The sequence below is a fragment of the Lepisosteus oculatus genome, chromosome 20, assembly GCF_040954835.1.
Source record: "Lepisosteus oculatus isolate fLepOcu1 chromosome 20, fLepOcu1.hap2, whole genome shotgun sequence".
In the NCBI taxonomy this organism is placed as follows: domain Eukaryota; kingdom Metazoa; phylum Chordata; class Actinopteri; order Semionotiformes; family Lepisosteidae; genus Lepisosteus; species Lepisosteus oculatus.
Window position 1 is genome coordinate 8,497,326 of NC_090715.1, and position 27,681 is coordinate 8,525,006.

Genomic DNA, 27,681 nt, shown 5'->3' on the forward strand with positions numbered 1-27,681 from the left:
CTGTTGCACTGTAATACGTAGCCAAGCTTTAAGATAAGAAATTCAGACAAGCACAGCATGAATGTGATGTGAACATTGGATGTGATAAATTTACATCTCCACCTTATGTTTGGACTACAAAGTAAAGTGAATGTTATTCTGTAAACTAATGATAGAGAATCAGATGAAAGCTTTGGAAATTCATACAAGTATGAAAAGAGAAAAGCTATTGTTTTATTGGTATTTTGACACTAGTAATTTTCCTTTACCTGTCTGTGGCTCAACGGAGAAGTAAGGCTGCCCCTCCAATATGCTGTACACTAATTTTGCACTATTTCCATAGGTGGGGTCATCTGCATCAGAAGCTGTTACCTGTATTACTGAAGTACCTATAATACAAAAGAAAATAGATATTACTAGAAAAACTCTTGACCTTATAAGGTATGAATACAAATCAACTTTGTGTAAGGTCGAACACAAAAGTATACCTCACATGCTATATTTGTCCAACAATGGACTTGAAATTATCTTTTGAGAGAGCAAATTTGTCTTTGTTGCAGTCAGCGCTCAGCTGATAATTCTTAGGGGAGAAAGATCTAAAATAGATTTGCACCAGTAAACAGATGAAAACTGACAGTATTTTTTTAATGGAAAAAATAAATAAATACACATTTCTAATTTATTTAGCTCTAGCTTTTACTCCATTTGTACCTTACAGCTGAATATAGTGGCAAATTAATCCAAAAGTAAAGTTTCTGGTAACTTCATGTTTTCTTTTTAGGATAAAAATTTCTCTAGCTTCATCAACATTGCACCAACAGTGCAGCTTTGTAAACTGTTGATGCAAAGATAAACATGAGTATGCAATGATTCAATGATTATACAAAATATTATCAAATTCATTATATATGGATACTCTAGCCTTTGTACCTCCTATAAAAACATTATTTTATAATGTTACTTAAATACTAATATGAGACTGATGTTAAAATGTTAAAAGTCTTATGTATTGGAATATTATTACTTTAAAGATTTTACCATTATTTGTAGAATCTTGATATAGATTGAAGTTAATGTTTTAACTTTTGAGAAGCAACATTTATCTAACCCGCTTCACTTTTCTGTATGGTGCATGCACAAATATAATCAGCTCAAAACAAGTATTTTAAAACACTCCAAATTTATTGGATTAAACTGCCCCCGTTTCATTAACTAAAATGCATGTTATGTCATTAATATTCCCTCCATGTAACTACTTCTCCTCTAGAGCATGGTTCAGGGTTTATTGGTTGTCCATCAATGGAAAGGCTGAAAGAAATCTAAGAAGCAAAACTAATTCCCCAAGTCTGATCATTTCAAATCAATTTGCCTACAATGTTTACAGCAAGCTGCAGATCTAAATATATTTAAATTGGCCAGGACCAGAATCCTATCCTGAACCACCACAAGAATTATTTATATTGTCAGCAGGCAGAATCACTGAGTAACAGATCGTTACTCTGCGACAGAGCTGCATTAAGGATGATATATGGCTGGGAGTCCTGTGCACAGTCTGTACCAAAAAAGAACAAGAGCTGGATTTCAGTAGACATGACCAGACTGGATCTTTATAGCAAAACATGAAATGCTTAAGAATTTCTTTCTTACATTTTGTCAAACAAATATTTGTTTTACATACCTCTATTGAAAACGTGTACATATCTAAATCCACACAGGAAGAATGCAAATTAAAGTACCTAAGTGTGCTGAACACAAGACCAACAGGAATTTATTGGGTCATGTACTGAAAGAAATGTACAAAATTCGAATTCAAATTTAAATTCTCAAGTTTTCAGAAGATGTCAGTACATACCAACATTGGAATTCTCAGGTACTGTAGCATGATAGGGGCCATATAAGAATTGTGGTGGGTTGTCATTGATGTCCTGCACCTTGACAATAAACTCAGAGGGAGGCTCCAGTGGCTTGTTGGTGTCACGATCAACTGCCTGGGCTGTCAATGTGTACTGAGCTTGCTCCTCGCGGTCTAGAGTCTTTGTAGCATGGATATTTCCTGTTTTGTCATCAATAACAAAAATGGTCCCTGCGCCTTCCCCTGAAAGGATGTACTTGATTGTCCCATCACCAGCATCAACATCTGAATGCAGCTAGAGAACAGAAAAAAGATTTGATTAAAATTAGTTGTGTAGTTTGACAAAAAAGGATACACCTTATGATGCATACAAACCTAACAGAGCATATGTTAATAGTAACAAATTAAACATGAAGACATAAACTTTGATTAAACATGAATGTATTCAACATGAGGACTTTAAAATCTGGGAAATGTATAATGCAAAAAAAAAACCTACATGTTAAATCTTTGTTAAAAGGCTCAAAGAGTTCAAATGTTTTTTCCTTTTAGTATTGATTATTGTTTATTGATTTATACTCAGAAATACATGCCAATGTCAACAATTGATTATATCATTTGGACAAGTTGTCCCTAGGGATTTCAGTGCAAAATTAAACATTTCATGAAAAACTAAAAAAAAGTATTCTGTAACATGTTTTGTTATTTCCTTAAACACGTGATTCAATAATTTAACATTTGACATTTAAATTAACATTTTGGGGGATCATACCACTATTAAAGATTAAATGTAATTTCTATTTGCTTACTGTAGGGACAGTAGGAATTTCAGCAGGGACAACAACATCCAACAATTGAAAACGTGGTGAGATAGGTTTGGTTTAACCCGCTTGGCTAATGGCTAGCCTCCTGGCCATAGGCAAAGGAAGCTCAAACCCCAGAGAGGAGTGAGCCAAGTGGCAGCTGCAAGGGGGATGGAGTGTAGGACGGATGTTTGAACAAATGGGAGGTGACTATATGTGATATACAGTGCAGCATATTTAAGTTTTGACTTCCTTTAAGATATCTGCTGATAAATAACTAATTATGCCTTTAAAATATTCTGTTTGAACATGTGAGTTTGCAAAGAAATACTGATTGGAAAAAGATGTGTATCATTTGTGGACCAGCAACATTTGAAAACTTTCAAAGGGTCTGAATCTTTTGGCAAGGCACTGTAAATAGCTAATTTCCATAATGACAGTGATTAGGTACAGCTGTGTGCAATTGACCTTTTGTTGTTATCCCTCCTGAACTTAATAACTATAATTTAATGTAAGATTATTGTGAAGACCAAGGTGAAGGGGATATTTTAAGAAGCTACCTCTGCAAAAAAAAATAAGATAAGATTGCTTTATTGGCCATATACAATTTCTTGTATTAGGAATTTGTCTTTTCACATACCCCAAGTTGTTCTCCATGAGACATAGGGAGAAGCCTGGGGTCAGAGCGCAAGGTCAGCCATTTATACAGCACCCCTGGTGCAGCTGGGGTTAAGGGCCTTGATCAGAGGCCCAATGGAGTAGGATTCCTCTGCTGGCTATGGGATTTCAACCGGCAACCTTCCAGCCACAGGCACAGATCCTGAGCCACAGAGCCACCACTCCACCGCAATAGCCATCTCTCACTCAAAGCTAAATAAAAAAATTAATTTAAGGAAAATCACCTTACCCTGCCCACTAGTACGGGATCTGGTCCGGTGTACTCCTCGATGACAAAGAACTGATTCCAAACCCAGCCTCTCTTGGATCTGTGGAGAACCTGGCCCTCTTTTCCCCTTTCTCGGTGTCTTTGCATTGAAAGTCGTCGGTGATGACTGTGCTCAAAAGGTGCAGATGCATGGCTGCAAACTGCCACGCTCAAGCACATAAGAAACACCTGGAGACCAAGGCCTTCCCACATCCTTCTGTTGATTTTCTCTCTGAGTACGTGTCCCTGGGAAACTGATAGACTCTTGAAGGCGAGTTCCAATCCTGCTGCTACTGCTGCACACTCAAACCCAAACCTCACTCCTGAAATCCAAAGCCTTCTCTGTGGTTCATCTCAGCTCTCTTCTCTCCCACGTTCTGTTTCTCGGTGCACTTTTCCAAACCTCGCTCTGAAAGGTCAAAAAGAGAGAATACACTTTAAGCCACAGGAGAGAATCGAAATTCCAGTTCAAATATAAACTTCACAACAATGAAGACATGATTTATTATTGAACATCAGATTGTATTCACAAGACAGATTGCGGAATTTTACAGTTTAAACCCCAGCTAGAGTTAGGGTTAGCATTCCCAGAATACTTAGACATCTTCTAACCTTAGGGATGTATTTTGAAGTCCAAGTGAACTTTTTTTCTCCCAGCTTGTTTTTTTTTAGATAGATTTGGCTGCTTACATTTTATTGCACAATTGAGGAATTATGATTCCAAAACTGAGTCAGAACAACATTGTCATTTCAAGTGGAATCAGAAGTATAAATAGAATCAAAACTGGATGGTTCTTGCAACCCTAACCCTAAGCCTGAAATGCATCGTCATTCAGGTAATTGATGATAACCATGTTAACATTGTTTTTCATCTGATTAAAACTTTGCCTGAAAAAGATACGTTATTGAAGCAGATGTATTTTCAGGTTCTCAATGGAATGGATTGTTTTAGGTTCACCTTCTTTTTTTAGGAACATTTTCAAATCTGATGAATGGAGGGCTTCATAGACATATTACAGGATTGCTCAGTTTAAACCCCAGCTAGGGTTAGGGTTAGCATTCCCACAGTAATAGGACATTTGTTGACCTCATGCTTTTTTTTTGGAGACCAACTGAACTTTAGGAAGAATGATTCTTTTCTCCCTACTTGATTGTTTGGGATATATATTACTGCTTGCATTTTATTGCACAGTTCGGGAATTGTAATTCCAAAACTCAGCATGATAAAAAATATTTAAATACCCATTCCATTGGGTTAACTGTCTCAACTTTGTCATTTCAAGTGGAAGCAGAAGTACAGAGTTAAAATTGGATGGCTTTTGGAACCCTGACCCTAAGCTGGCCTGAAGTACGTACATGGTCAATGAAATACCAAGTTAACAGTGTTTGTCATCTGATTTAAATTTTCCCTAAAGAAGATACGGTATGTACCATTACAAACATGGCCTGAGATGGTCTGGTGTCCTGTCTAGGGTGTACTTCCACCTTGCTTCCTGTTCTTATAGGATAGGATTTGTAGGTTTAGGGTGAATGATGACTGGCATAGTACATGAAGTCTATGAAAGAGCATACATGATAAACAGATTACAAATTTCTGCAACAAAAGTAACAAACACTGTATTCCCTGCACTAAAAAATAAAGAGCTTATCTGATTTACATGCACAGTAACCTTAGGGCCTTCAAATACAATTAATTTCACTTTTTCTCAGAATTGCCAGTTCTGAGTTGCCTACCACAAAAATTAAAATGTCAATTAAAAAAAATCATTTTTAAGCAAAGGCACACTTACAGTATGTCATGCTTTTCTCTGAATTCTTTGTGCAATGAGTATGTTTCTTTGCTTGTATGATAAATATTATTATTTAATGAGACACATGGTCACTCACATTTTATTTGTTGAAAAGGTCAGCTTCGGTATTCCATTTTTAAAATAGTTCATTTTGCATTCTGTACATAGAACACAAAATCTTTATTTTACATGAAACCCACTGCTCTTAAAGCTCAAGATATTGGCTTGTTAAACATTTCAGAATATTATTATTTATGACCAAAGTATTATTTATCCATGAATCAAAAAAAAAAATAGAAGATATTGTATTGTTACACTGCTGCTGGTGTTTTTCACCTTCAGACCATTCATACACATTCAGTACGCACACTTAATAAATATTCCACTGCTATATACTTCAAATCAAGGGAGGTTGAGATTTTGAGTATCTGGCAATAAATTTAACATCCAGAAGATTTATTATTAGCTTTATTTATCGTATCTTATGTATTCAAGGTATGTATATTTTCTCCAACACTGAAATTAACCAAATGGGTGATTAATACCAGTATCATGATGTTTTTAATTAGTTTCTGCTTCGCCAATCAATGATCGACAAAAGGGCAAATGAGCCTCCAGAGTAGTTTCGTATTCAGTGAACATGAATTGCAGATACATTAACTTCTGTGTTAATAGTTTGTTATCATCTGAAGTTTAAAAAGTGCTTTGAGCAAGAACCAACCTCAGTCATCTTACTGCACAGCTTGCAAAGAAAGCCAAACAAACTGTCATCATACTGGTAAATCTGACCATATCCAGCAAAGGAACTAAATTAAAAGATGAAATACTTCCAACTCATAAATATTCATTGACCTTGCATTATTTCTTAAATTCTAGTAAAATCATGTCACTTCTTATGTATTAATGGAGGATCTACAAAGGTGTTCTAACAGCAAAACAGATGTTTCATCATCAATTTATTCAAATAAGGATGTACATTAATATGATCTTAAATATGATAAATAATGTGCTTATTAGACAGTATGTTGGCAACAGTCTTTAAATGTGTGTTGTCAACTAATGTCCAGAATGTAGATGAGAGAGACTGATTTTATCCTCAAGCAACATTGTTTTCTTAATTATAACTTTCTCTTAAATCTTCACTTTTAAATTATAATGAAGTGAAATTTAAAACAATGATGTTTCTATATAAGCTATAAGTTATAAGCTTAAGTAAACTTGCAACACTAGTACTAGTACTAGTAATCAATAAAGATATTGTTGTAACCAGGTCTGCATGTACAGTATCCATATAACAAGACAATGACATATTATTTGTTACTGTATCAATATTAATAACAGTACAACAGAATCAGATTATTAGTGACAATGAAAGGTGAGTCAAATAATTACTCTTCTTAGCGTGCTGTAATTGAGTTTAGAAAACATCCCCTTGAGCTTTTATAGTTGTGTGTAAATGAAGGACATTACTGTCACACCAGAAATTCTTTTGCCACAGGCACAGTCATCACACTGAAATCATCTTTTTATCATTTCTATTTTTTTTTTACTTTATCTTGTTTTCATCATAGTGAGATGTACACCGCTGTAGGAAAGCTAGTCCTGAAAGAAAGCTATCAACCTCATAATGTGAAACAATTAAAATGAACCCACTGGTTACATATATTTACAATGTTCTGAATACCATAACTGAATTAACTGAATACAAAGTAGACAAATAGAACTACATTTTGTCTTTGAATTACTATAGACATATTTGTGAAGCTATATGAAAAATATAACAAGGAATCAGTTCTTTTTTGACAGCAAATTTCATTTTCTAAAGCATGAAGTCAACTATGCTTGACTGACAGTATATACTGTAGCTTCATATATATGATTATGTTATGAAAGCATTCAATATTTGATTTGCACTGGGATGCTGCTTTTTGGCAGCAAAATTGGTTCTGGAATGCTCTAGTTGATATTGATCTAAGCTACACATTTTAAGTATGACTAAGAATTTCCACATTTGGTACACCACAAATATAACAAATTCATTAATTTTATCATTTGGATTGTCTTGCTAAATTGGCACTATATACCAAGATTCGATTTCTGTTGCCTGATACTTTACAAATATGTCTCTTCAAAGGCAGTATTTAGTGCAGACTACAAAACCTCATAGAACTACAATACATTGTATTGAAAATACAGCATTTCTACTTCATTTTTATACTCTCTTTATACTGTATAGTTTGTACATATTGCCAAACTACCATATTACAATACATACCATAAATATTCAATGTACATCGCATAAGCAGTTTTTAACAATTCCTTTTAATACTGCATTATTTTTTATGTGAAACAAAAACAAAAAGTATTAATTTGTACAACAGAAACCAATAAAGACAAGATAAACAATTACAAAGTCTGTTTTAAAACATAATATATTATTCACATGTACTAAAGTATTTCTTATGTGAAGAAGAAATATACAGTATTGACTGTATATCTGAAGCCTAGATCAGAACTTCTGTGTTCTATATTAAACCTTATGGGGGGAAAAAAGATCTATCTTTTGATTCCCAGCACATAGCAGGGAATACCTGTATTAAGAATGTAATGATACATTTTTAATTTGTTCAGGCCTTTGACTTTGTTTATTTTTTAGTACTGTACCATAGCATGTTACAAAACCAGCCTACAGAACCTTGCACTCTTGCACAGCATTTAAACAAAAATTGTGCAGAAGGTACCTCCCTTGCTAATCTAACCTCAACAGAGCTTTGATATAGTTGTATTGATTCTATTCACGTCGCATACTACCATTTAATTAAACAGTGCCTATAATCATTGCCATACATTTACAACTTACAAAATCCTCTCACAAATGTAATAGTAGTAGAGAGATTAAGAATAAAAAATATAAACCAACTGAAAAGCATGTATTTACTTGTCTAGGTAGTAGAGAATGACTTGGAACATTTGTGTTAAATGGAAATGCAAGTGTGATTCTTTCAGGAGCTTATTTTCCCTCTGTGATTATAGTACAGTTGAAATCAAAACTGTCAATCACATGTTTTTTGCAGAACTTCTTCCATGCCAATCACTAAAAAAATCAGCTACAAATCTACAACAGACACTGTCTAAAGATCTTCTCACATATATTCCTGTTGATTTAATTCAGCAAAATGATCAATTTAACTGGATAAAATTGCTCTAAAGTAATAAACAAGTTTAATTCATGCAGAACTAAGGCATGTCTGTACTTTTAAAGATCCACTGGGATCATAATGTAAGCATTTATAGCTTTCTGTTCACATAGGTAAAATGGATGCAGTTGTTGAGAGAATGTTTGACAGAAAGTACTTTTCCATAAAAAAGCCTTCATTTGCCTTGGCATAGTTACCTGCCCCATCAGACCTAATACCTGCTGCTTTAGAAAAGCAAAGGGGAAAATATTAAGAGCTCATACTTATAGTAGAGCTCTGCAGGCACGAATGAGATTTTAATATAACTAAGCCTGATATGCTTCCACCCTGTTGTTCCATATTAATATTTTCACAGTTCATACTTCAGACTTGAGACTCATCAGGGCAGACTGTTCATGGTGTGAAGCAGACATAGAGCTTAAGACTCCCCCTTAGATGGGAAACCAGTCCATTGCATAACATACTAGATATGATATACTTGATTTTTAGTTAGCACAAATCAAATGCTAATACTTTTTTTCTGTTTCTCTCCAATTGTTAATTCAGCTTACAGTAAAGCAATCATTGAAATTAAATTAGGCAATGAGGGGAAATATCTCTTTAATAATATAGATGTTTAAATAAACCCACTCTTCCATACTTTTCTAACAGATTCAGTAATAATTTGAAAAAATATAAATATAAATAGTGCCAGTACGAAACTTCTGGTCACTGCAGAATCCATCCAAAATAACATTGAGCATCTTTTTCAAAGTACTCCATGATGTCAGAAAGTACCTATGAGTTACAAGTTGACACACAAACATTTCATTTTACTACATTCCATCCTGTAGAACTATTTCTCCGTGTAGATCAGATTTTCTTCAGCATCTAACATTACATTTAGAAAATGCTGCATTGAAAAGAAAACAATTGAATGTATTGGAATAATATTAGCTAGAACATATGAAAAGCTTGGAAATCTAGTCTGGCAATTTTCTTTTTTCTTTGAAAATGTCTTCTTTCTGTCCAAATTGAAAAAATGCTGCTCATCTGATATGTACACTAAGAAAATAAGAGGTCTGCCCTTTACAAAATAAGATCTTGTTTGTGTTTTACTTGATAATCAATGCAAGGTACTTAACTACTAAATTTAAATGCACCTCTTTATGTTTAGACTAATTAGGTGTTTCAGAAATATGTTATCACACAAGTTATACCTATGCAGACCTTCCTGAAATTTCTAATGGTAACTTTGAGAGCTAGGGCCAAAACACAAAGTGTTTTATTATCCAACTGATAATAAACCATGGCGCAATAATCTGGGCAGTAAAAAAATTGCAGTTTCTCATTACCAAGGTTTGTTTCCAGTAGCCGCTAATAGAAAAGATATTGATTGTGCTCATACAAAGGAACCTGAAACTTAATTGGCATTCAATTACAAAGACTAATCGGTATAGGTATTAGGAAGCAAAATAATGGAGTCTAGGTTTATGCACTGCAGTCCTGAAGACCTGATTTGTATTCAAACAGGTGACTGATGCAAACTGTTTCCCAGTGAGCAGGATTCATAAATATGCAAATGATTTCATCATAGTCTGCAGGAGCAGCTACAGGTGAAGACACGCTGTTGTTGTTGCTTTGAGAAACAGACAGCAGGTTGACTGCAACTGAAGCTTCAGTAGAAGAAAACTGTTAATTGACTAAAAGAAAAAAATGTGACTCACTGAGCTGAGAGCAATGGTACAACTTGTGTCTAACTATTGACACTAGGTATGTACAGAATATAAGTAAAACAGCTTTATAGAAGACCACTACTTCAACTGATGTTATTTCTGAATTACTTCTCATTCAATGCACGTCTGCTGATAAAAATTGTCAAAAATGCCCTTTGTTTTCAAATCTTTACAGTTACGTGATGCTTTAATTCATCACGTGATGCTGTGTAGAGAGTATGTTTCTCTTGGTTAAGTACCACTAAAAGTATTACTAAACTGAAATTACAAATACAAATAAATAACACATGGTATGTGTGCAACAATGTTCATGTCTCAGTAATGTTCCCTCTTTACAGTACATTATCTCATATATTTTTAAGCAGTTTTACCGTATTTATGTGTTATATTTATGTGATTTTGATGTGATAAACAAAGCTTATTGTTCCTTTGCACATATGACTATGTATTGACTTGAGTCAGATCCTACCAAAACACACCTTAGTCTTTGCACCACAAACCTGAGAGAGCTTTGCTGATTACCTGACATAAAGTACCATTTGTAGGCCACCATCAAGTAATCTGAGCACACAGGACAGAAGATTACATAATACACATTTTGGATCAGAAATGGGCTGCAATACCAGACCAGACTTTCTGATTTAATCCACAAAAATATGTACTGTAAGTGCATTACTGCCTAGCATAAAGCAAAGACCCAGCATAATAGAAAAACTACATTTGGAGTGGAGTGGAGTATTTTCTCATAACACTCTCATGACCATAGTATAAATATAAACTTTTTGTTTGAGCATTATCATCAGACACTGAGAAATGCACAAGGCCAGATCACCAAATGCTGCTCTGGTCTTCATATTGAAAACGTACTATTGTGCAAGGGTGGAAAAGACAGTTTGGTATTACCAGTGAAGCAGTGCGAGCTGGTATGCAAAAATCCCCTTACAGAGCCCTGTGGGACCCCTGTTGACAAGCTCTGTAATACAGAAACCATACTTCCCTGTGACACTTGGCAGGACCTTCCAGAGAATTAAGATGTGTACCAGCTTAGGGCATTGATCTGTCAAAGGGGATGTCAAGGTTGGCAAGCATGTTGAGGAGAATCTGGTGATTCACTGTACCAAAAGTTGCACATCACAATTAAATAAGCAGTAAGGATTGTTATTTTCATTAAATACCTTACATCTAGTTTTATCAGAGCTGAGTAGGAAATGTCATTGTAAAAATACAAGACAATTTTGTAACTGTGCAATTAAATATTTTGCTGTATTAGAAAACAGTCTACTGTAACAAGACAAAGTAAGACTGAACAAAGATAAGAGCAGAATTGTAAGGAAACATATTAGTTAAAAGAAAAAAAACATTGTTGCCTTGTTGGTCATGTAGGGCGAAGACTTATAGATGGTTTATAATTCATTAATTAAATGGCACTTTTCTTCTTTTCTAGAAGTGTTATTTATTTAAGAATTGCTACTTATTTTTGTTATAACTACCCAATCTGAAATAGCCTTTTTTATGTTTTTCTTGTCTTGGGTCACAGGTAGAACCCTGTGATTACACACGGGGGAAAATAAGGAAGTGTAGGCAGACTCCTCCAACCCACTCAATTTGGAGCCATTCATCTTTAAACATGTCATGTTTAAAGATGAATGACCCTGAAACAGCATCAGTTGGAGAATAGGCGTATCTCTCCCTGACAGAATCACAAACCTGCAAACAACCAAGAGCTGCAAAGAACGCTGTGTTGCTGAGAGCCGAAAGAGCCCTGACAGACGAATACTTCCCTACCCTCAGTGGTGCTCAGCCAGGTGTGCACTGCTATTTGGGATATCCCAGTCACAGTTGGCTAAACTCAAATTAAACCAGGCTCAAATGCACGATTATAGAGTTCAATCTGTGTGAGGCTAACTCATAATGTGTTAAAGGAAATAACTTTGCTATTTGCACATAATCAGGCAGTCATCTTTAGCAATATAGTTTTCAACACAGTCATAGTCAAATAGACACAGTCTATTTATTTTTTTTTAGATCTGATCTTACAAATATATACTGTATAATTATAATCTATTACAGTACATCTGGCTCCAACATTTTTCCAACATGCACACAGAAAGAAGCATGAGTAAATCCTACTGAAAGAAATTTGTGAATAAATATAGTGTTCTTAATACTTAAATAAGAAATAGCCATAGCAAAAACATTAGAAAATATTGAAAGCTACAATAATATGACACTACCAGCTATTACATGATTTCCAAACAGGAGTAGTAACAGCAATCTCTCCCTTTTTTATTTCAGTTAAATAGCACAGGTTATATAATACAGATAATACAAAACCTATTTTCTATTTTGTTCACGTAAGGCATGCCACAGAATATACTCTAACACTGTTGAGTGGTGTAGAAAACTAAAATAAAATAATTCCTCCTGTATTATTTCTGTAAGACCATAGCACAAAAGACATGAAAATTATCTATAGCTCCTAGCATTTATGGAATTATCCTGCTATATCTCTTAAAAAATATAAAACATCCCAAAAGTTTTAAAATAATGTTGAAAGTAGATTTAGGAGACACTGGGTTATGATCAGAAAACTAAACATAATTCAGCTTCATTGTATGAAGAAATGTTAATCTGAGCTAGAAAAACTTAATTTAATTGTTTAAATTATTATTTGACACTATAAAAGTTCTTCTATGAATGTTAAAGATTATTCTTCTTTTCAGTGTGTTTAAAAAATCATATCTTTCCATTTCAGATGAGTTTTGTTTATTTAACAGCGAAAAGGAAATGACTGAGTTTATTTTCCAACTATGTAAATACATTCAACATCTCTCGTTTTTCAAATGCAGAATCACAAAACGTAGGTTTTCATTTCCTTGTAAAAACTGGAGCAGCAGTCTGTATAGCAGACAACCCTGTGGGATAAGAGTAGCAGGAAATGGTGGGATCTGGAATTGATCCTACAGAAAGGAAAAATAAAATGCCTAGAATTCTTAAAGCTTGGGACAGAAGACAAAGGCCCATAGATTTAAATGATGGGGGATGGAGAGACGCAGAGCTGGGGTTGAAAAAACAACTGGAAATAAGAAGGCTTGAGCTTGAGGGCAGACTTTGGGTCTTTGAGGTTAATGAAGTGCTATGGCTCTATTTTTTTAAGCTTAAATAAGCAACAGACCTAGTGCACTTCTGAAGTTCGTAACTTTCCCTTCACTAAACAATGCCAGACTAAACATACTGTAAAATGTCTCCCAACTGAATTTCATTCCTTTTCTGATACAAGTATTAGAAATACACAGTTTTCCACTCTGTAAGGTTTCCTGTAAAGAAATTCCCCTGGCAATCCTTGACAGCTGAAAATGACTGATGGCTCTGTTTTATGAGTTTTGCAGGTATAACTGAGAATCAAACACCACATATTAAAACACTCACAGGTTCTCAACAGCTATTCTACTGGCCCTTGTCTCTAGAGTAATTCCACTCTCTGAGTGGTCAATAGCAATATGGAATGTATGATGTAGTTTTCATATTGATGACTCTATTGGGAAGAAAGTAGATAAGAATCAGAGCACTGAAGCCCTGAGAAATGGCTAAAGGAGATTGTATACTTGGATTGTATTGCGTTTTTAAGGGAGTTGCAAGGACATTTGCTTGAAAAACCAAGAAAGCAATGAAAGCATTTTAAAGCTCTTCCAATATCATAGTATTATTTCACAGCTAAAGTGTAATTGCAAAGCTAAAATAAAATATTCTAATCTATATTCATATTTTTACTAGTGATTGCACATTTACAGGACTGAGTCTGTCCATCTTTTCTGCCTCAACTAAAGTACAATGCATTTGAGCCTAATAAAATACTGCACAGAAATAAGATTTCACAGCAGATTCACGAAGTACATTATTTACAATACACAATGACAGTGATTCACTGTAAATGCATTTACAAAAGAAACAAAAAAACAAATAAAGATGTTACAAACTCTCTGTGTTTTGCAGTGTAACATCCATTCAGAGACAGAGATAGCGCTGGGATGAGCACCAGCATGGCAAATACCTTAAGCCAGCCTAGCTGTCAGCTCACTTGATCCAAATCACTCATAATGATGTTTAAGTGAATATCTTCCATGTTCAGAATTTTTCATTAGGTCCAAGAAATGGCCCTTAGAAAGGGGCAACCATGTGCACTGTTAGTGTCTATCTTATAATCTGGCCTTCCCGTGTCATAAAAAGCAGTCTAAAGCCACTATTTCATAGCCAATGAACCGCTCATATCCCTGACAATGTACAACACACCTTTAACTGACTTCAGGTTTTTAAACAAAATAGATATATAACTGAGGAGAGACAGAGAAAATAAACAAGACAGAAAACACAAAATGCAAGACTATACCAATTTACTCTTATCAGTGATGAGGACAGAAGGCAGAAAAGAGTACAGCCACCTTAAGAAGGAAAACAGCTGTTCTCTTTAGTGTGTGGTACAAAACTTTTCTGGAGGCAATTTAAAAGGCCTCACTCTGACTTTGCACATTCTTAAAATGGATCAGTTTAGTAACTCTGTAGAAAAGTGTCACCCCCCAGGATTTTTCTCATTAATGTAGGATAGGGATAAAAAAAAAAACTCTGACCTCAACAAAAGAGTATTTCATTGAGTAAATCTTCCTGATTGTGCCTGGAGGTGGTGTCTCCAGAAAATGCCACCATAAGCTGCTTTTGGAAAATTTCAAAGACCATCAGAAGAACAGAACTGCTTTTTCCAGTCAGGCACATTTGATTTAAGCTTCTATCTTATTAAAGCTTAAACGTACTTGTGAGGCTTCTTAAACAAGAGACCTGTTATTACCTTTTTCTTACACTGCTGGTTGAACAAAGAGACTCTGTGTCAGTAAAACATCTGGTGACAACAGATGAAAGCAGGAATCAACAAAAAAAACTGATGCATGGATGCTTTGTAAAACTGTCCTGTACAGGAACAAATGCAACAATGATCACTTTACTCAACTTCAAAATACACGATAGGCATGCACACTTAGCTATCATTTTTGCACATTTTTTAAAACATTAAAATTCTTTTTAATATGCACAAACAATGAAAATCTGGCTCATGGTTCATTCACATCTTAGAATATTTTGAAGTACAATTGAATATAATCTGGTTGTTTTAGTAAGGAAAAAGGAGATCATTTTTAATTAAGCAGTTAAGAAACTCATACAGATTGTGTGCTTCAGATTTTTGGCCAGTTACTTTAACAGCAAATATAATTCAAAATTCTATATTACATAATATGATGAAGTAAAGCTACAAGACTGGAAAATCTTTATGTACTTATTATGGTTGTTCCTGGAACTCACTGTTCTATACAGCAAAAACTTAATTGGCTATACATTGCACGTTCAAACCTGATATGTCTATTTATGAATAATAATCCCATAGATCACATACCATCAATTCCAGAGACATAAGTTGATGAGCCAGAATACAAAGTCAATTAAATCCACCTCTAAGCTTTAGGAGTCTCATTTGGGGAAATTATCCATCACACTGTACCTTACAGTAAATTATTGTTAGGTCTAATTGGACACAAATGACTTATGGTGCATTGTAATTGGCGTCTCTAAAGATGGCTTTTAGATAGGGTACCATAATGATATCCATCCATTTACACAAGCTAAATATACTGTGCTAGTTTCCCTCTTCAGGAATGTATGTCTTTATCAAGATTGTTTTTTTTCCAAAACTATAGGAGAAGAGTAGTAGAAATGGTAATAGTAACTGCAAAGGGGATCTCCTTTCCCTTGGCCTCCCACAGGACCAAAGTAAAAGCTAATGACCTCGGTGCATGTGCAAAGCACACTAAATCAAATGTACAGAAGTGAACCGAAAAAACAAAAGTCATTATAAATCATCTGTGGGGAAAAAAACAACAACATTATATATTAGTTTAAAAGCATGCATTGTAAGAAAATGAAGTGGCATTGTGAGATTTCCTGCTTATTCCAATATTTTCACACTGTTTACATATCTAGCTAAAACCTGCAATCAGTTATAAGTGATTGGTTCAAATATAAAAAAGCACAAAATATGAAAAAAATATATAAAAAGTGTAGGAAAATGTATACAACATGTAATACTTTAAAGGCGGATACTAAATGTTATTGTTAATAATAGGGGTAGTTTTACTACTGTTAATATTAAAGGCAATATAATTGAGCACTAAATGTATTATACCGGAGAATTATGATAAATCGTTAATTTGTGGGACTTTTGTTGTTCGAGGCCCTTGGGCTTCATATTCTTTGGGTTTCATCCTAAATATAGTAATTGAATACAGCTTCAGTGTGGCTATTTCTCCTCCTTGGATTTATCCTCCTCTCTTTTCATAATGGTTCTTTCTATAAGAAAAGTTCAAAAACACTGTATGTGTTAAGCTTTTGACCTTTACTGGCACTGTCCTCCATTTCAGGATAATAAAGGAGAGAAGAAAAGAAGCCTGCCCTGCTCAATTAGACCTTAACCATCGAGGCCCTTCTGTGGGGCTGCTTTTCATATAAATTGTTGAAATTAATAAGATATTAATGTGACAGATATCAAAGAAAGCTGGAAAATCCTCTTTTCTATTCTTGCGAGCTGAGAAATGAGATCGTTAATCCTCCAGGGTTTACATTTGTTTTCCCTATCTCAGAATTTGATTCCTTTGGGATTTATAAACCATGGTAATCCCTCAGAAAGAGACTTTTCTGCCAGGCTAGTGTTGGCATTGTTTGCTGTAGTGCCACTGCGTATTATCTCGAATATTACTTGGACATTCTTGAAATATTTACATTTAAATGAGTTAAGAAAAATTGTTAAGAATGACAGCAGCATTGACCCAAAATTGATCAGGCAGCCATTAAATTAAATTGTTTTCACATTAGTTTAAGTTTAAATATGAGAATCTTTCATGTATATGTTCAATCTAAAATTGTGAACCTACAAGTGTTCAATTCTTATATAGTGAGAGGTATTAAGATACAGCAAATAATAAAAGTTCCAATACTCATTTTTTACATTTTAAAGCATATCTGTATATATTAAATTAACTGATTAAATGCACAACATATCAATACAGAAGTTCAATGTGTTATCCAACAATTCCTGTAGTTTAAATACATTAAAACATTGAACAAAAGAATCAATGATGTCCTGTATGCATGTAAAAGAGCAAAACAGCTGGTCTTGGCTACTAACTTTGATTGTATGCACAAAACGGCAAAATCAGAAATCATACGGTGGTTTGTTCTCCTTTAGTGTTGCTATTGGTTGAAATTGTATTTAATATGCATATATGCATAGTCATAATGCATTGTCTCTGGACCTTTAGACCATTTTGTTTAGGACTTGACACCTAAATCAGATATGTGTTCATTCTAAGATACATGTTCATTTAACCAGGCTCAATACCAACATTTATGCCATCAGTAAGTGAAGATAATAACACTGTAGATTGAAGAATGTTGGCAAACCTCCCTTTGACACCTCTATATGAGAGCCACTTTAGATAAATGGGGGACAGTTTATCTACACTTAGTATCAGACTGAACACCAGCAAGGAGAAAATGGGTCTTATTGAATGGTATGGTGATTTATTTAGTAATTTCACCAAATTGCCAGGAGTAAACCCACAATCAAGTGTCTGCTTTCAAAAATGTTTCTCTTTAGCTCTTGGTTTTCGTTTTTACAATATTAATGCTCAATGTTTATTTTCCCTATTGAAAACACTTTTTTAAGCTTCTAAAATTAATTAAGGTCAAATTTGATTGTATTGTAATCTCAATACCTTATTAAGATAAACCTGTTAGTTTCAGATGATGGTTAAAAGTGAAATTCACAAACATTAATATCTGGAGTTACAGTATTACTGACATTGTAAAGTTTAAAATCCAGATGTTCACAATAAACTGAAATTAACATTTTTAATATAAGCTGGCACAGAATTTTTCACACTTTTTAAGGCTCCAACTTTGTCATTATACATAAAAGACAATTCTTTGGTGAATGCTAATAACAGATTAATGTGTAACAAACACATGATTTTATAACAGGAATGCTCCTACCTTTTTTAATCATGAAAATCATTTTTTAACATGATTATATTGATGTCTATAATGGATAGATTAGTTTTCTACATCCAAATCTAGTGTTCTTTGGTGTCAACATTTAATACATGAAATGTATTTCACAATAAGGGTTTAATACACACCTATGTGAACATTACTTTTTTTACATTACCTATATTTTTTACAATCATAATAACATGACAAGCTTTTTAATTGCAATAAAAGCTAAACAATTTGTGTTTCATGCTCTTGTAGACTTTTCCCTCTTTGATATTGAATACATAAGAAGGATAGAATCAGCTTCGATCATGCTTCTGTTTTCTCCCTACACAATTTAGACTCTGAGACCAGTAAGGCTGTCTTCAAGAATAAACCAAATCTTCTGTTTCTTGCTTAATTACCACTCATTTAATTCCTAACTGTCAAATAGAATCCACTATTGTTATCACTCAAATTGAAGAAGTATTCCTTTTCATTCGAAGAAGAGACACCTGTCATGAGGTATTGGTTCCTCAAAGCCCACTATTAAATTAATCCTTTTGGAATAAAGAAGTGAGGCTACAAAATAAGTTACAGCTGTTTTAAAGACACAGTATTTTATGCAAAAGCACATTTGTATCAATGACGCAGATATTCATGATGTATTTTTTTCATAAACCCTTAGACACTGACAAAGCTGGGGAAGGCATGTGCATTACAGTATGCTGTATATAATTGCATCCAAGGTTCATTTCTTATAATAATACAGCAGTGGTGAGCAGGAATAAATCCACTGAACCATTAGACCTTACTTCAACATCTGCCAAGTTCTTGTACCTCAATAACATCAAATAACTTGATTTTTTAAAAAGAAAGCTTATATAATATGCAACCTCATGTTTCCTACACCAGTTACACACATCCTGATTCCCTGTTGCTACTTTTAAATTACCATTTGAAGTGGCTAATATTTCAACAACAAATAGCTACTGCATCTCAAAGTTGAATAACAGAAAATGAGATCAGGAAACTTATCAATGTTTGCAGTGGCTGAAGAGCATAATATAAGCCTGTTTCTTCATAGCAACACTAACACTTTTAAACTAGCTTTCATTCTGATTTCATTTTTACTGGAAGTGGTTTAACAGCAACAAATCATAAAAATTACCACAGGAATTATACAACTTCTTCTTCTTCTTCTTCTTCTTCTTCTTCTTCTTCTTCTTGCTTACTAAAAATTACCAATAAACAGGACCTAGCCGGAGGCTGTGAGATGCATAAAATCTGCATTTTAATTATCATATTTCTGCACAGCTCATTGTTATTCTATCAGGCCTGTTATTTATCTCACTATTATTATATTGTTATGGTGTGTTTTTAGGATGGTTTGTGAATGGGTTGGGTGGATTTATTCTATTATCAGCTTTATGTTGTAAAGCTTACAAAGGTAAGAGCTAATAATCCATGTTAAGGTTGCACCTCAATATTAATCTCAGCTTGCTTATTGTCACTTATGAGTGAAACCTGTGTTTGATAATAAAATGAAAACTTAATATGAATACCTTTCACCAGGAAAATACAAAGTTCAGTAGTTCTTTTTTAGCAGTTCAAGTTTTTCTCTACTAGTTGAAAGTATCTACACTGCCTAAAGGACAGCAAACTCTCTTCTTAAAATCAACCTTTTATATTCTCTAAATCAACCCAAGGCAGTACCCGAGAAGAATTTGTTTTGGGTTTTTTTCCCAAAAGAACCTCAAGCAGCTCTGCCTTGACATTATTTGCTATCTTTCTAAATTTGTAACTACTAAATAAAGTAATTTTCCAAAGGACATTTTTAGCATATAACTTTCTTTAAAAGAAAAGAAAGTAAAAAAGTTAATGAAAATAAAAAGGCATCATGATTTTTTGTTTGTTTTATAGTACAAACATGTTAAATAGAGCACTAAAGAGTTCACAAGAAAGAGGATACCAATACCTGAAACTTAACTGAGTTGATCTTAATTTAATGTTAACTTGCATCTTTTAACTTTATACTGTATATTATTATAGTACAGCTTACAGCTCAGGATCACTCATGAAGCCATTTTTATTAGTAGCTAAGTGATTTAGGCATCTAATCAAAGAATATTTAGTTCTGTTTTCTAATCCACATTTTGTAGTTGTCAGTACATTTCATTATTAAGTCTTTTTTTATAACCTTTCTCTGTATAATACTAAAGAAAACTTCTATGTGAAACAAAAAAGGCAACTGCAGTCCCAATTTCTCAGACCGGGTTTGAAATCTCGGTAAAAAAATACATTTATTGATGGTATAGCAAACTTTTACAAATTTCGAATTAAGCACAAAAAGTACTGTATGGTCATCATGTTGTTGCAAACTGCTGGTCGTGCCATTGGCAAGAATGAGAGTTTGTGCTGTGAAGTAAAAATTACCTTTCTTGCTCACTAGCTCACTAGAAAACACAGTTGTTTGGTCTGAAAACAATGTTAATCGTTTTCTGACGTTCTCAACTCATGTATCTATTTTAAACAATGCCTCACTGTGAAGCATTTGGTAGTGTAGAAAACAGTGGTTGCACACAAAACATAGGACCGGATCAGCAGGAAGTTAAAATGTTTCCTTTTCCATGGGATATTCAACTAGCCAAGAGATGGGTAATAAATATGGGCACTGATGTTGGTCCCGTTGACAAATTTCTCCATGAGATTCAGCATGATGTACAATAGTACAGCAGTATTCATTGGCAAAACTGTATCAACGTCGATGTGTTCACTTCAATTCTATTGCACTCATAAAGTATCTAAAAACACGTCACCTTGTACAGTAAATGGATTGTTTTTCAAATATTGTCAATTTGGGATAAGATGTGTTTTGAAATGTTCTTAATAAGATTATGAAGCCCAACGCTTTGTAATTTTTTTTCAGATACTGAACCAATACCTGCTCAAAACAGGTGTCATTCCTACCATTATTGCCCATAAAAAGCAACTGATGAAAAGATAATTCAGTGAGGGTGCTTGACAGAAAAATAGAAACTGATAAAAATCTATCTTCATGATTTAAGTGATCCTTTTTATCATAATTATGTTTAAAACCCAAGTTAAGATGCACATTTAATGGTTTCACAACTAATACCAAAGAGGTATTTACAAGCCTTCTTGTTTACAAAGAATAGGGCTATTTTCACATTACCATAGGTTTTGTTGTCTCATTCTAAATCACAGACATTGACAGCTGAGCATACCTGGACATTTTGTCTATTTTCTGACTTAAATTGGAGGTTTTACATGTTACCGTGTACTTTCATCATGGTTAGAAAATGCACTCATCAGTGCTAGTTCTTTAGAGTCCCGAAATGTAAAAATAGCGTTGCAGTTCCCCTTTAAGTATTACTCAGAATTCCCTTTGCTCATCTTTGAACTGATTTCAGAGCAGCAGTATCTTTTTCCACATAAGTGCTTACAAATAAAATCATTTATATTTGGTCATAAAGTATTCACTACACATACAAACAACACTACGAACTGCAATTAGACTGTAGAGGTCTGCTCCTTAAAAATAATCACAGAAATATTGTTCTGGTTTTATGTCTTTGAGGCTGTTGAGCAAGTACTATCTGTTTTATCCATCACTGCTACCATGTAATCCAGGAGTGGCACTAGAGTATTTCAGTTCTTTCAATACGTGGTCTGAGTATTATAATTTGATGAAAAGTAAAAATCAATGATGAAGTGACTGAACATTGGCAATGGCACATCTATGTTAACCTTCTTTAACAGAAGGAAACAAAGGTGTGATTCTTCAGGTGTTCAAGGAAACATGATTGTTTGATGGAGCCATGTGTCACATTCAATTCACATTATCTTAACAATTCTCACAATGCATACTGCTTTGGCAAGGATGTTGTTTTTCATTGGAAAGGATGAGGTGGATGTTGTGCAAGTAACTGCCCACTTACTCATAGGTATTTTGCATTGGCAAAATGGGGGAAAATAGAGAAAAAGCCAACTGTTTTATTCACGTCTACTGTACTATGTTGAGTAAATAAGTTAGTGATATTAGAAGAGATTTGAAAACTAAGTTACACATTGCTATATTCCATTCAAAAACAGCTGTACTTCAGTTCAAATGCCTTACAGATCCTTTAACTGCATACTGTATATGATGATCAATAGCAGAAGGTTAAATTCTAAAGTGGAAGACTGCCTAATTATCCTTATAATTGCTGTTAAGTGAACTTGAGTTCACTCACTAGATTTTTCATTTTATTGCTCTTCTTGAATTTTATGGATTGTTTCAGGATCTTACGTATGAGTTCCAGGATTACTTCCAACAGAAACATCATAGAATTATTGCCTATCTGAACGCATGGAGCACTTTTCACTCACAGTATAAATAAATGTTGGACTAATATATCAATAAGATATCAGTTAAATCTACGAACAATTTCAGAATAGTGCTTTTTTCTCACCCTCAACAGTACTGCTCTGGCAACAAGAGTTGTTAGAGTAATGAAAAATGGGTCACTCATTTACAAGCATAAGGGGGCTAGAGAGCTCTTAGGTCCCATTTTTTTAGGATGGGGTGGCTTCTATGTAGAGGCTGCATTTTCTCTCCATATCTCTTCAGGGTAGTGTTCCACCTCATGCCCTGTGTTTCATGTATCGTCCCCAGGTTGTTGTGACCCGTACAGGAATAAGTGACTTTCTGATAATAGATGGATAGATGGCTATCAAGATGCTCAGCTTCCAAAGCCACTGCTCATGGTACAAGTTTGGGCTAGAATTCCAGAAAACATCCCTAGGATAGCACAAAGGTAACTGAAATACACTTGGGATGACCGTGTCTAAAGTCCATCAGGCTTTCTTAGACTCAACCAAAACCTCCCTCTGTATGCCTAGGAGACAAGTTTGAAGTTCTATCAATAAAAGCTGCATGAGGTAAAGTTGTTTATCAGCCTGGCTGAAGCACCAAATAACAAACACTGAACTAACTGGGTAGTTCTAGGTCAAGAGACAGAAAAATGCTGCAAAGGAAAATTGAAAGTTGTGCTGTCTCCTGCAAAATACAAAAAAAAATATTAAATCATAAGATTCAAATACTCCAGATAGTCCAAAAACTTTGCCCATTCCAATTTTAAATTTGTTAATTAAAAAATATATATTTTTGCAGTAGCAATAATAATAGTAAAGAAAAGGGGGAAAAAGGCATTTCAGCTGTGTATCCTTCTTCAGGTGTTTTTTTCTTCTTTTAAGTATGGAATTAAACTCTACTTCTTCTTTTGAAGCGTGTGTGTGTGAGATAAACTTGCTGCAAATGCATTATAAACTCGGATAATAACTGCAGAGAAAATGATTGAACAGAAGTAATTCTAAACATAATGATCGATGTAGAAGTAATGGTAACAGGGAAATTTATTTCTAATTTATTTTTTTTGTTTTCCCACTGAAGAGTGCTTTACAAACAACTCTGTGCTACACAAATTCAGTTGTAATGGGTAATATAGCCTGGTCACAACAATATTTGGCAATATGAGACATATCACCAAATATTTGATACTAATGTATTAAAGGAAAAAATAATAATGAATTTGTCTTGCTTTTGGTGGATATTACTGATGTCTTATACAGAATCAGCTGAAGGCCCCAATGACAGAAGCTCGCAGTGTATATACAGTATATAGGCCACAGATATGTCGTACAAACTGCAAATTCTGATAGGGTTCTAGGCAGCTTTTTTTTATATTGCAGACACAGCAAGAGGCCTAATTAAATTATGCCAGCAGTGGCAGTCTTGCTGTATACTTGTTCATCTGCGCTTCAACTCAATCATACCTTCCAACTGGTATACCACTTAAACGTCCTGCTCTAACCACATGCCAGTCTTATCTGGCATTGAACCCCATTTCTATGTTACATAACTATAATTGCAGTACCTCAATTTACTGATCATGAGTGATATAGAAAGTCGAATATGAATACCAACATACTGCAGTTTTGCATGGGCCCACTTGTAACCACTCTTCTATTGTGAAGTATGGAAACATAATGTTTTTCAGTTTTTGCCAGTGTCATTTAATTCAAAATAAGATGCAGATATCCTATATGCCATGAAAAGCTTTCTAAGAATAGTGTTAACAGAAAAAAAGCTCTGTGCAATAGTATAGACATAAAATATACCAAGCAAAAAGCATCAAACAGTGACTAAAATGACCTAAATGAAGTAAAGTCAGTAAAACACAATTAAACAATAAAAGCCATAGTGCAAACATTAAGTTTTAAAAATGTCCACTGTTATTTGACACTGATGGAGAATACTCTATTGAACCTTAGGTAATAAATCACATCTCAAATTAAGTTTTGACTGTACTATACAGTCCTTAACATATTCTGTGTCTTATTTGTAAGCAGGAGGACTTTAAAAACCTACTCTGAAAACTATACTAAATACTAAAGATGACAATTCAATTTACACAGCACAGAAATTACATGCTGAGGCAGAGCAGTTTGAGTTATTACATCAGCCACAGGATCCTGGACACAGTAAAGCCTATTTAGTACCTTGGTAGATACCCCAGTAAGTAAAATATGACAGCAGTCTAATCTGGATTAAATAAAGGCATGTATCAATTTAGATAGAAAAGCAATGTTGCCCAGAAGGAAACATAATACCCTACTGATATTTTTAACATGAGCTTTGACTGACACCACAAGATCTAAAATAACACTAACGTTTCTAACTTCAGTCACGGGTGTAATTTCAGCAAGGTCAATAATGAAATGGAAATCACCAGCTTTGTGTAGCTATTGTTGGAAACCAATCAGGATCACCACTAAGTGAAGAGAATCTGAACCATCCTTATCTTAATATCAAACAGACAACTGTATGGTTAAAAGGCGTCTAATCACAGCATTGTTGAGGCCTAAAAACAACAAAATTATAACTGATAAAATTACTTGTTTTATATTTTAGGAAAGCAAAATCTCGACAGAGGTTTGAATAGAAACTGGACAAGTAATAAGAGAATGAATGTTTTAATATGTGATCTAAGTAATATAATAATTTGTGTTTTATAATTCATGGTAAAACGTTGAACTCCTTGGTAAGATACTTTTAGTATAGCAACTCAGTGCTCTCTGTCACAGGTTGATTTTCAAGTGTAAATAAAACAAATAATGTGTTAAAATTCACATTATGTACAGTATAGTATGTGTAAATTTCAAAAGCCGAACAAAACATCAATATCACCCTCAACAAAATAACTGCAGAACAGCCTTAAAAATCAAGGTGACAGTTTCCATACAAAGATAACAATGTGAAAGGTCAATGCACATCTCATGAAATATTGTGATCAGTGCCATGAACTGTATGTAATTTTTTTTTAAATGCCACTTAATATAGTTATGTGATTGTACATTTCTTATGAGAGATTTAGAGAATGTTAATTAATACAATAATTTGTTATATGGCAAAAAGAAAATATCCATAGGTGCCTGATCCATAACAAGAGCTAGTCTTCAGCTTTAGATTCCACCATAAATCTAAACACTCTTAAAACTTAGTAACAGGGAAAAAAGGTAATTTAAGAAAACCTATCTGCATGCCAGCTTTGACAAACATCATTCACCTTCTTCCTTCAAAAGCTGCAGGCTTTGATATAGGACTACCCTTTCTGTGCTCTTTATTTAATAGATTCATTGAGTTGTTGATAAGAAGAAATTAGATTATTCAAGTCTTCTCAGTCCATCTTTTTTTGCTATTTTTATTTCTACCTAAAGAACGTTTAACATTTCAGAGGGCTGAGGCAAAATGATTTTTTTCAAAACCTAAGCACCTTTTTGAGATGAATCTTAGAAGAAGATGCACATACCCAGTAATGAGTTTTTTTATTCTCCTTATCCAAGATATTCAGCGTTTTTCTCTCAGTCAAATAAGAGATTACCAAACCAAGGTGAGTGAGAATGAGTGTGGATTGTTGGCGATGGTGAGAGCAAGAAAGTGTGATTGCACAGGAAATAAATTTGTGAGTATATGTGTGTGAGAAGCATCCCATCTCCTCAATCTCTCTTTTTTCTACTGTATTGATATGCTAGGCACTTCTTCCCATGGGTGATGTTTATGGATAAGCTCTTGAATATTTATTTGGTAGATTATGAGTTTTATCACTGAATAGCCATCCTTTATTTCTCCAGAAAGAGGTCACAGACCTCTGAGTTGGGTGATTCATAGAACTCACTTCAAAATTAAATCAGCCCACTTCTGGTTCTTGACTGAGATTTAGTCTGAAGAAGCCATAAATACACCACATAACCTGCATGAAAACGCTGTTGAGAGGAATACATGAACAAAACACGTTCTATACTGTATGTATGTGGGTGTCACATTTACTATGTTTTATACAATTAAAATATAAGCACTCAAATGAAAAAAAAGTTATTTATCTTATTGAAAAAGGCACAGTTCAAGTCGACTGTAATTGTTTTGCAAAAAATAGTATTATTTTCTTTGCTATGCACATCTAATTATGTTTACATTTAAACGGGAATATCAAATAGCCCTTTTTACCCTTTAAACCTTTTTTAATTCTCTACGTACACTTTACTAAATCAACATTTTACAGGTCCAATTAAGAAACACAATCTAACATTCTTAGAATACTGCTCAGATCTTAATTTGTACAATTTTCTTTAAAAATCATTTAATGAAAAAGGATTAATAAATATAATCATATAATGCAGAGCAGTGAGATAGACAGGCAGATTGCATTCAAATAAAATCTCTGCTCTCCTTAGGCAAAGATATCTAACTTTAATGAGCTAAATTCCAGCTTAATCTGCTGTAGTTTAACTTCTTGAACTTAGCAGTATTTGATTTCCAAAGTCAATATAAAGCTGGGACTTAATTAGCATTAATGTATTTGCAATGTCCATTCAAAGCATTAAGCCTTAGAAAAATTTGAAGCATAAAGAATTATTAATAAAAGATAAGAAATCTCGGTTTGACTAGATCACTAGATGGAGAAGTCATTATTTTGTGTTTTTGGACCTGATCAGCTGTGAAGCAAACTTTAGTTGCCAATTTATGCAGTTATAAAAAATGTTCTGAATTTTGATATTGATCAGATTTTTTTGCTTGTCAGTAAATTCTGTGCTGGTTATGGCCAAAAGAACCCGTCAATACCAAATGACATGGGTCAGACATAGTACCTTCATAAAAACAAGCTTTTCATTAGGATTGCCTTCTAACTTGCAAAAGTATTTTTAGAGTATGTTTGGCAGGTGGATGGAAGATTACTTACTTGCCATCATCTGTGAATTAGAATAAATGTCTGTCTAATTTATTAACT

The 27,681-nt window shown here is 34.0% G+C and overlaps 1 protein-coding gene across 1 annotated transcript in view; it reads right to left on the bottom strand.

Moving 5' to 3' along the window:
• The window catches only part of cdh11 (cadherin 11, type 2, OB-cadherin (osteoblast)), a 63,350-nt gene that overhangs the window by 14,677 nt on the left and 20,992 nt on the right, over positions 1 to 27,681 (bottom strand). The window contains exons 2-4 of the mRNA XM_006641367.3: positions 3,542 to 3,968; positions 1,832 to 2,126; positions 249 to 368 (exon numbers count right to left, since the gene is read on the bottom strand). Of these exons, the coding sequence (XP_006641430.1) occupies positions 249 to 368; positions 1,832 to 2,126; positions 3,542 to 3,772 (646 nt within the window). The 5' untranslated portion in view covers positions 3,773 to 3,968. The remainder of the gene's footprint in view (positions 1 to 248; positions 369 to 1,831; positions 2,127 to 3,541; positions 3,969 to 27,681) is intronic.